The 10,916-nt window shown below is 45.4% G+C and overlaps 1 protein-coding gene across 2 annotated transcripts in view; it reads left to right on the forward strand.

Annotated features, from left to right (window-relative positions):
* The window catches only part of EVC (EvC ciliary complex subunit 1), a 77,076-nt gene that overhangs the window by 32,127 nt on the left and 34,033 nt on the right, over window positions 1-10,916 (forward strand). For both annotated transcript variants that reach the window (XM_012811637.2, XM_003800191.3), the window contains exon 11: window positions 324-422. In XM_012811637.2, the coding sequence (XP_012667091.1) occupies window positions 324-422 (99 nt within the window). The remainder of the gene's footprint in view (window positions 1-323; window positions 423-10,916) is intronic.

Here is a 10,916-nt window from a genome sequence, read left to right on the forward strand (position 1 = left end):
GTGGGGCCTCTGATGACACCCTGCTGGGATCCTCAGCTTGTGTCAGAAAATGACAACTAGAGGGCTGGTGGCCAGGACAGAGAGATGAAGAGTGGCCCAGCGGCCCCTACTCATACTGGGTTGAACAAAAATTGATTTGCTGGCAATCAACTTTGCTGGTCCTGGCCACAGTCGTGACAGCTCATGACTCAGTTTCCTTATGTGAAATACAGAGAAAAACATCTTTCTAATCTAAGAGTACTAGGTCAAGTGGGGAGAATTTTCTGGAAAAAAGAAAAAGCCCTGCACTTTTCTGCTAGACTCATCTCCTGTTTTCCTCACAGGCTTTTCACGAGGTTCTGGAGAGGCACAGGCTGAGACTGTGGGACCTGGAGCTAGAGGAGAACATCAGGACCACTGAAGCTGCAGCTGCACTCTGCCAGGTATGTGGCCTCGCTGGGAGCAGCAGGTGAGATCCTCACTTTCTCTGACATCCTCCTGGCCAGGGACCACAGATGCAGGCGCAGCCCCTGCCCCAGCACTCACTGGTTGGGTACCCAGATGGGCCACACTCCTCTGTGTCCCCAGCAGAGACCAAGGAGGTTGGCTAGGGCCCTATCTGAGCACCTTCCATTCCCAGGTACTCGGTACTCTCACCTCCAAGCGTCCTAGTAGACACATGGGCTCACCTCTGCAGGGGACAATTTCTATCAGTTTCCAACATTTCTGCCTTAAGCTAGTATTCAGCTCCGAGATCTTGACCAACAAAATTTCCCTTTCCTCCTTCACACAGCAATGATGAAAGCCCTAGCAATTAGTGCCACGGGGAAGAAATGGAGCCATGTGTAGGCAAGTGCGGCCCAGCCTCAGTGGGTGTCCCTAAATATGTCAGTTTCAGTAAAGGTTTGTCAAAGATGCTGAAGTGACCACAGCCTCATCTGTCCCAGCCACGTCCTTAGGATGTCATGTACTTAGTTTTTCTGTGTGTGGTATAGTTGCTGGGCCCATGAGAGCTTGGGACACCTCTTCTACCTTCTGTTGGAGGACACTGTCAGGTGGGACTGAGGGGTGACATTTCAGGAGGTGCGTGGACACATGCTGTGTGGGAGATTGTTGGGGCAAAGTGGCTGTGTGATTCCCTGTGCCAGCGTGAGTGTTTCTAAGGGAGGTAGTCAAGGCCCACGCCAGCTTGCCTCCCAGAATTAGTCCAGAGGTGTGGCTTTGGATTTGCTTTATAATTTCAAAGCCGTAAGTTGCAGCTAGCTGGATTTATTTTACATTCCTTAATTTGGAAATCATTGCTTGTGGTTATTGGAAACAGCTTTACCTGATATTCCAAAAGGAGGCAATTACAGTCTGTCACTGCTGGCTGTGCCCTCCTAGCTGGGAGTCCCGGACAAGAGCCTGCCCTGCTCTGAGCCCCAGTTTCTTCCTCTGTGGAATGGAGGTGGGGAGCTCCTTTACCTTCATGGCAGCACAAAGCACAGGAGGGCAGGGCCGAGCCCTGGAGCATGGGGGTGCTCCAGAAGCCTCTCCCCTGCCCCACTGGAGCGTGGTCAGTAGGAGGCATAGAGCCCAGGGGGTGTGCCCGGATCTGGGTCTAGGGTCCTGAGCATGAAATTACTGACCGGCTAGCCAGTGACTTCAGGAGAGTTTCTTCATTCATTCGTTCATGGAACAAGTGTCACTGCACCACCTTGTGCAGCACAGAGCTCTCAGCCCCTGGAACTGTGCTGCAAACCCCTCCATGAGAGTGCTGGTTTTCATAAAGCTCCAGAGGCAGGTGCAGCAAGAAGGCCAGTGTGAGGCAGCCAGGCAGCCAGGAGGGAGGGGCAGACAGGTGGGTGTGGGGCCAGAGATCCTCCTCTTGGAGGGTGTGCAGACCATCCCAAGATGTTTACATTTACTTCTGAGTATGATATGAAATCACTGGCGTGTTCTGAGTAGAGAAGGGACTTGCTTCATGTTTTACAAAGATCCCTGTGGTTGCCATGGGGAGACCAGACTGTGGGGCACAGGTGGAGGCAGGGAGCCCTGGCAGGAGGCATTGTAGCAGCCCATGCAGGAGACCTCGGGGCCTGGATGAGGGTGGTGCCACTAGAGTGCTGAGAAAGCCGGAGATTTGGGTCTGCCTGGATGGCCAACATCCCCAACTCCTCCACTGCTGAAGTGGGGGTAGTAGGAGGTTTAAATAGAGTCACCCTGTAAAGCGTAAAGAAGGGTGTCAGGGACATAGTGGACACTCAAAAGGTTTTATTATCATCGTCACCTGCACACAGGGGTGTGCTCACAGGGCAGCTTGCTTTGCTGTCTGGCTGACTGTCACCCAGGCCCAGTCACAGAGGGGCATAATTTCACTCTTTCTTTGGGCCTGACACTGATTGTGATATTGCAGTCACAGTGGAGTTGAGATAAATTTGATTGCCACCTAATGGTTCTCTGGCCTGCAGAGAAAAGCACCTTTTTCTAAATTCCCACCATCTCTTGGCCTTTAAACAAACAGTAAATTCAAGGTTTGACTGAGATGGATGCTAGTGAACTACACAAGCTCTGTGGCTTGGTGTCCCACAGAGAGCCGGAGTCATCCTGACAATGACAGGGCTCGGGCCCAGTTTGCTCTCACCATGTTCCAGGGGCCACACAGACCTTCCTGTCTGTTTGGATTTCATGTTTGTTTCTCTTAAAAGGCTCCTGGGAGATGGTGGTAAAATTGCAGGCTTTTCATGCTGAGGCTTCCCAGCTGCAGCCTTTCTTAGGAAGTCAGGGCTGAGAAAAAGATGAGAAAAAATGGAACTCTGTTCCTGAAGAACACAGTGATGATAACAACAGACACCATGCAGTGTCGGAGAGCAGCGCCCAAGACCACCCTCAGGGCCTTTAAGTTACCAGAAAGACTCACAGAATGCACTGACAGCTGTCATATCTGTGGCCAGGGTGGGTTACAGCAAATGATATGGATTAAAATCAGCCAAGAGAAGAGGCAGAGCGGGCAGGGTCCAGGAGAGCTCCTTGCACAGAGCATTCAGCTGCCCTCTGCCACCAGACTTGGGGACAGTGCTAACTCATCCTGCCAGTGATGGATGGCAAGGCACCCAGAGGAAGCTCACCCAAGCCTTGAGGTCCAGGGTTGTTATGGGGGTTCAGCCATATCTGTGTGACTGACCACCTGTACAACTGCCCTGAGACCCCAGCCCTTCTAAGGTCAAGGTGATATGATATTTCCTAGGACCTCCACTACCAATCACATTGTTAGTATCACTATCTGCATGGCTCAAGGCCCCCAACTGAGCAGAGATTCTCCAATTAGGCCAAAAATTCCAGGGGCTTACAGGTAGGTCACCTCCCAGGTGCCAAGGGTAGAGGCCAGAAAGGAAAGGAAATTTGATTTTCCTTTCCTTTGGACAAAACGAACTATTTACTGCAGTTTGTTCAAGGTCACTCAGTGGGGAAGAGTCAGCTCAGAGCCAGGCTCCGTATGCCTACACTCAGGTGGGCAGTAGTGATTTGCTGGGCAATGAGGTGGAATGTGCAGTCCTTGCTGAGAGGGAATCAATATTGATAGGTAAATGAGTCAATCGATCAGTTAATATATCAATTAACTAAATTACTGGCATTCTGAGGATAATGCATTGGTTTCCTATTGCTGTCCTACAGCTTAGTTGTTTAAAGTAACACAAAGTCATTAAGTCACAGCTCCGGAGGCGATGACTGTTTTGGGTTACCTGGGCTTAAATGAAGGTGTCAGCAAGGCTGGTTCCTTTGGGAGGCTCTGGGGGGAAAAACAATTTCCTTGACTCTTCCAGCTTCTAGAGGCCTCCCATATTCCTTACTCATGGCTCTTCTTTCCATCTTCAAAGCCAGCAGTGGTGTCACTCCTGCCTCTGTCTTCATCACATCCCCTACTTCTCTGGCTCTGACCCTTCTCTTCCCTTTTTCACATACAAGGACTCTGTAAGGTCACTGGGCCTACTTGGGTCACCCAGGGTGACCCTCCTCCTTCTCAGGATGCTTCACTCAATCCCATCTGCGAAGTCTCTCTGCCCCTGTAACTTACATACTTAGAAGATCCAGACACCTTTGGGATGCCATTATTCTGCCTGTTACAGAGAAAAACAGTAAATTTCCAAAGACTAGTGTAAATTAGTTCTTGAAGAAACATGAAAACACTGATTTTCTGGGTAGTAATCTGTTTGAAGCCCATCCTAAGAAAGAAATAATAGAAGACAGGTGCCATGTGCCTACACATCTGGAAAGCAGGTGTCCACAGGTGCCACAGAGGGTGAGTGAATTTCCACAGCCCTTTATTAGGGTTAAAAGAAGATAAAGCATCACCATGGAGGCAGAGACTGAGAAAAATCATCTGGGATATTCTGGGATATGCCTTTATAGTAGCAGGCTAAGGGAACATGGCTTTTTATTTATTTATTTTTATTTTTATTTTATTTATTTATTTATTTTGAGACAGAGTCTCACTATGTTATTACCCCCGGTAGAGTGCCATAGAGTCATAGTTCACAGCAACCTCAAACTCTTGGGCTTAAGTGATTCTCTTGCCTCAACCTCCCAAGTAGCTGGGACTACAGGTGCCTACCACACTGTCCGGCTATTTTTTTGGTCATTGTCATTGTTGTTTAGCAGGCTCAGTATATGTGGCCAGCACCCTAACCACTAAACTATGGGCACTGAGCCAGAACATGGCTTTTTATTTATTTCTGTATTTCAATAGATTTAGGGGGTGCAAGCACAGTTGTGTTGTGTGTATATATTATATAATGCGGAAGTCTAAGCTTTTAGTGCACCTATCACCTGAATAGTGTACTTTGTACCTGTTAGATAAGTTTTTATCCCTTGCCCCCCTCTCAAGCCCCCCTCTGGCATCTCCAGCGACCACTAGTTTGCTCTGTATGATGATGTATACACACAGCTTAGCTCTCACTTGTAAGTTCGAACTTGAGGTATTTGATTTTCCTTTCTTAAGATACTTAGGATAATGGCCTCCAATTCCATCCAAGTTGCTGAAAAAGACATTTTTTTTTTTTGTGCTGGCTGAGTAGCATTTCATGGTATACACAGTAGAACATCTGTAAGTTGACCACCCAAGGGACTGTAACAAACTGGTCAACATCCTGAGGAGGTCAGCATAAGGAACCAGGCCTCCTGTGCTGGTACATGCATATGGTGTATGTCTGGTCTATGAAAATTAGGTTAACTAAAGGAGGTGGTCAACTATGGAGGTTCTATATATTACATTTTTTTATCCACTCAACAGTTGATGGACACTTAGGTTGATTTCCTATCTTTGCTATTGTGAATTGTGCTGCAAAAAGCGTAGACATGCAGGTAACGTTTTATAATTTTATAATGATCTCTTTTCCTTTGTGTAGTGGGATTGCTGGATCTACTTTTCATTCTTTGGGAAATCTCCATACTGTTTTCCATACAGGTTGTACTAATCTGCATTCCCACCAACGTGTATGAATGTTCCTTTTTCACCGTATCCATGCCCACATTTTTTTGACTCTTTAATAGTCTCCATTCTCCAGGTGGTAGCTCATTGTGGTTTTAATCTGCATCTCTCTAATGGTAACATTATGTTGAGCAATTTTTCATATGCTTGTTGGCTGTTTATCTTTTGAAAAATATCTGTTCATGTCATTCGCCTACTTCTTAACAGGACTATTTGATTTTTTCTTGCTGAGTTATTTGTGTTCCTTGTCAATTCTCTTTTATATTAGTCCTTTGTCATATACTTAGTTAGCAGATATTTTCTCCCACTCTTTAAGTTATGTATTTATTGATTATTTCTTTTGTTGTGCAGAAGCTTTTAGTTTAATTTTCATTTATTTATTTTGCTTTTTGTTGTATTTGATTTAGGGGTCTTAATCATAAATTCTTTGCTTTAGCCAATGTTTGGAAGAGTTTTTCCTAGATTTTCTTCTAGAATTTTTATGGTTTCAGGTCTTACATTTAAGTCTTTAATCTATCTGAGTTAATATTGTGAGAGAGAGGAATTCCATTTCATTCTTCTGAATATGGTTAACTAATTTTCCAAGCACCATTTATTAAGTTAGGGTGTCCTTTCCCCAGGGTCAGTTTTCATCTTTTTATTTTAATTTAACTATTGGGATAATTAAATAACATTCTATTTGCAGAAGTGAAACTCGGCAGTGCCCTTGTGGCATCGCATACTACCTCTCTTTCCTTTTAGTAATTTTCACAACGACCTCACATCCCTGCAAAGAGGTGCAAAGGACTGAAGAATAATTCATGAATAAGACAGATCAAGTAGTAGGCCCATCTCCATTCCAGTGGTGTGGCCTAGTCCCGTCATCTAACCTCTCCGACCCAGGAATCATTGGCTACTTGCTTTGTAAGTTCTTGACCACACGAAAGAACTCTCTTAACACCCAAAATACCACCCACAGCTCTCAGAACAAAGTCCAACATGTCCTTAATCTGGCCTACAATGACCACCTATCTAGCTGAGTCTATCCAGGGCTATCCATCTGGCCTATCCACAAACTCCCTGTAACCTGGCCACAAGCCCTTCCTGGCCTAACTCATGAAGCTCCCATCCAAGCTGCCCCTCAAGTCTCACCTAACATGGCCCAAGACACCACACAGCCTTATCCACAGACCTACTCATCTTGATCCATAGGTTCCACCTGACCTAACCCGTGAGGCCTGCACAGACTGGCCCACTTGTCACCTCTCTGGAGTCATGTCATTTGCTCTGCCTTCCAATTAACCCCAGACATCTCTCAGTTCCCCAAAGGTGCCCTGGTACCTTTACCCCAGTGCCTTTGCACATGTTCTTCCACTGTCTAAAACTCTCTTCCTATCATTCCCTCGGCTTTGCCCAGCCAGCCACAATTCTCATTCTTTGGGTCTTATCTAACATGTCACTTCTTCAGGGAGCCTTTCTCTGACCTTTCACAGATTGGTCTACCTAGGGCTTCTGTCCTCCCCGTCATGAGACTGTCACAGCCTATAGTGAGCACTGTGCAGTGTCAAACCCACTACTGGGCAGGAACTCTCTCCGGTCCAGGGCCACACCTCCCTCATCCACTGCACTGTCCCTGGCATAGAGCTTTGCCTGTGGTAGGTGCTTGACACGTGCAGAGTGAACCTGTGAATGCTGCCAGGACAAAACACCTAGAAACATTAGTTTCTGGGCGCCACCTGTGGCTCAAAGGGGTAGGGCGCTGGCCCCATATGCTTGAGGTGGCAGGTTCAAACCTAGCCCCAGCGAAAAACTGCATTAAAAAAAAATTAGTTTCTACTAGAGTTTTGACTGTACTTGTACCATGTAGCTATGACCATAAACCCACTGTGTAACAAAACACTTCAAAAGCTGGTGGTTGAAAATACCAGATTTATTTTCTACATCCATGCTATGGTTGGCTGATCTAAGCTGGACTTGATTACCATGGGCTGGCCTTGTTTCACGTGTCTGTTAGGAAGGGATACTGAGAAAGGGGATCGGGAGGAGGTTGGGAGGAAAACCTGGCCTGCTGAACAAGAGAGTCTGGAGGACCCAAAGGAATATGGGTATCAAGTAACCTGGTAACCAATGACTAATAGATAGAATCAAAGACTAATAGGAAGGGCAATACTGCCTGGAGGCACAGAGAGGCCAATGAAGGACTTGCAGCCAATTTCCAGCAGAGTATTTATACCCTGCAGGCCTGTGAGACTCTGTCTCTGTCTTTGTATCTCTCTCTCTCCCTCCTCTGCTCCTCCATGAGAAGGACCCACTTCCAGCTCTCTTTGGAAATGCTCTTAAACTTTCTCTTTGTTCTTCCAAAATAAAATCTCTCTTTGCTACCCTGAGACTTGTGCAGGTTACTTTGCTCTCTATTCAGTCTGCCTGTGCTGCTGACCCTTGGCCCTCCCCACTTCCTGTCTTTAAGAGACCCAAGCTCACTGTGCTCACTGGAACACCAAACCTGAGCAGGTTTACTCTGCAGTCATTACCCCTTCAAAATCGCCTGTCTGTGGTACTTATGGGGGAACAGTTTGATTCCTGTGATGAGGAACAAAAGACTTCCCAAGGCTGGGCGTGTCCAGGGTGTTCTGGAAGGATTCATTCCATCGACTCAGTCTCAGCACACCTTCACCAGTACATCTTCACACCTGGCCACATCCCTGCCTTACCTGAACTCTACCTTACTCTGCAAGCCTCCCCTCCCCTGCGTAGCACCTGGGCCCACAGTTAGTCCTGTGTCTCCCCTGACGCTCTGTACTCTGTCCCTACTGGGTCACCTGCCAAGACCACCCTCCTCCTGCTTAACCTGCAGACAAACCAGGACAAAGTTGCCTCTGTCCAGAGGGAGTCATTCCCAGCTCTCTCCCCTAGTCCTCTGTTCCTAGAATAAAAGTAACAACAGATAACACTTGCTGAGAGCCACACCAAGTTTTCCAACTTTTACCTGGAGGTAATAGCTAGCATTTATTAAGTACTTGCTGTGTGCTATGTTCCAGCCTTTCTCCATAAATCCTTTCAAATTCTCATAATCAGCCTTTGAAGCAGGCATTATCAGCCCCCTTTTATGGATAAGCAAACTGAGACTTGGGTATATTAAGAAGGCATTTAAAGGCTCCAGACTCTGTGTCCATTCCCTGTCCCAAGTCCCTTCTCTGTAAGAAACCTGGGGAGGGCAGTTGGGGGGTTGGGCGAGGCTGCAGAGGCAGAGCCCTAGTAAAGGAGCAAGTTGGGAGGGGGTGGTTTGCCTGTGCTGGGCTCTGTGGCCTTCTGTGCGAGGGGAGGGGGACACGAGGACATGGCTCTGAGCTTAGGGCTGAGGCCTAGGGTCACTTTGTCTGCCCATAGGCGTCCTCTGATGTGCTGACCTTTTTATCTCTACTGGGAAAGCAATAATGCAGGTTAATTCTGGTTGCATTTCAGGTGTAGAATAAATCAGCATCTCCCACGTGACACACAAGGACGCGTGCTGCCTTTACGTGGGAAGCTCTGTATTTTTATGGCCCATCAGAGCAAAGAATGCAGTCTTGACTCTTTCCAGGGAGGAGACAGAATCCATTACATTTTCATTGGAAACAACCTAGACAAATGGACCATGTAGCTTTTACAAAGTTAACCTTTCTTTAATTTGCAAAACCCCAAATTTGACAATAATAATTTTTAAAAAGGTTGTCTCAATGTCCCAACCACAGCTATAGAATGCTATAGAATGGTGGACTCCAAGATTTGTCAATAAAAATGAAAAAATTAAATAGAAATAAAAAAAAACCTGTCTCCTGGAAGAAAATTTGGATTGTTTTTTTTAGAAGCTGGGAAAAAAAGGTTTATCACTCCTATATTATTAAACTGTTTTTATCATGAAATATAATATACATGAATACATGGATAAAACATAAATGTGCAAATTAACAAAGACAATTAAAAATCATCCATAAAACCACCACCTGGAGCAAGAAAGAGACTGTGTCTGGGACCCAGAAACTCCCAGTGACTCCTCCCGGTCCTACTCTACCCTCTGCTGGGAGATCCAGCTGGCACAGAAATCAGGCTTTGGGTTTTGTTTACAGCTGTGCAGTTCAGAGGACGCCCCTGAACACTTCTGTGTAGCTTTGCCAGTTCCTGAACTTGACGTAGATGGAATCACACAGCATGCACTCTTCCCTGTCAGTCTTCTGTTGCTCAACTCTGCTTTCCTGAGACCCACCCGTGTGGTTGCACGAGGCGGAGTACACACGGATCCCTACACACGTATCCATCCTGCTGTCGATGGACTTTGTTTTAACCTGTTACACATGTGGCTGACATGAACTTTTTTTTGCAGTTTTTGGCCGGGGCTGGGTTTGAGCCCACCACCTCTGGCATATGGGGCCGGCACCCTACTCCTTTGAGCCATAGGCACTGCCTGACATGAAGCAGCGTGTACCTTTTCTTGTAAAATCTGTATACACACATTTCTCTTGGATATCAGGGAGTGGAACTGTTGGGTTAAAGAGTATGTAGTTTCACTTGATATCCCATATACTTAACGGTTAGGATTTTAAATTTATAGGTCAATTTGGGGAAGATTAACCTGTTTATAGTATCAAGTCCTTCAGGTATATCTCCACATTTATTTAGATTCTAATTTAATCTTTCTTTATATTGTTTTGCACTTTCCACCATTAGGTGTAATATTTGCTGTGGCTGTTTTTTGTTTCTTTAATCAAGCTAAGGAATTCCATTTCTTATTTGTTAAGTGTCTTTCTCATGCATAGAAATTAAATTTTGTAAAGTGCCTTTTTTCTTTCATCTACTGAGGTAATCAGGATCTTTTTTCTCCTCTGTTCCATTAATTTGACCAATTGCATTAATTTAATTCAATAGTTTTACTATTAAGTATGTATAAATGTAGAACTTTTTCATCTTTCTGGTGAATTAAACCTGTTAGCGTTAGGAAGTGACTACCTTTTTGTCTAGTTGTGCTTTTCTTCTTAAAGACTATTTAATCTACTATTCACGCAGCAAAAAGTGACCCTGCATTTACAGATGCTGGACATTCGTTCATTCATTCATTCATTCTTTTAAAAATATTTACCTGAGTAGCATCAGGGTTATAGTGGGCTTTATAGAGCCTGAATTCCGGGGCCTTCTCCATAAACTGTTGCAACCTAATTTCTCTTTTTCAAGTACAGAGCAAATGTCAGTTTCCTCATCTGTAAATTTCTTCCATCAGAATGAGAAGTTTCATTAACTATTCAGATATTATTCTGTCCTCACCTTCCTTCTCTCCCTGAGGGACTCCAGTTAAACATGTTAGACTTTCCCATTGTGTATTTTCCAGGTGTGTCCAACCTGCAGCCCACATGCAGATTATATGAAGACGTTTTTGTTTACTTGTGTGGGGACAGATATCACGAAAATTATGCATGGACCTTTCTTTCTTTCTTTCTTTCTTTTTTTTTTTTTTTTTTTT

This window comes from Otolemur garnettii, unplaced genomic scaffold, assembly GCF_000181295.1.
Source record: "Otolemur garnettii isolate 467f Iridium unplaced genomic scaffold, OtoGar3 scaffold00171, whole genome shotgun sequence".
In the NCBI taxonomy this organism is placed as follows: domain Eukaryota; kingdom Metazoa; phylum Chordata; class Mammalia; order Primates; family Galagidae; genus Otolemur; species Otolemur garnettii.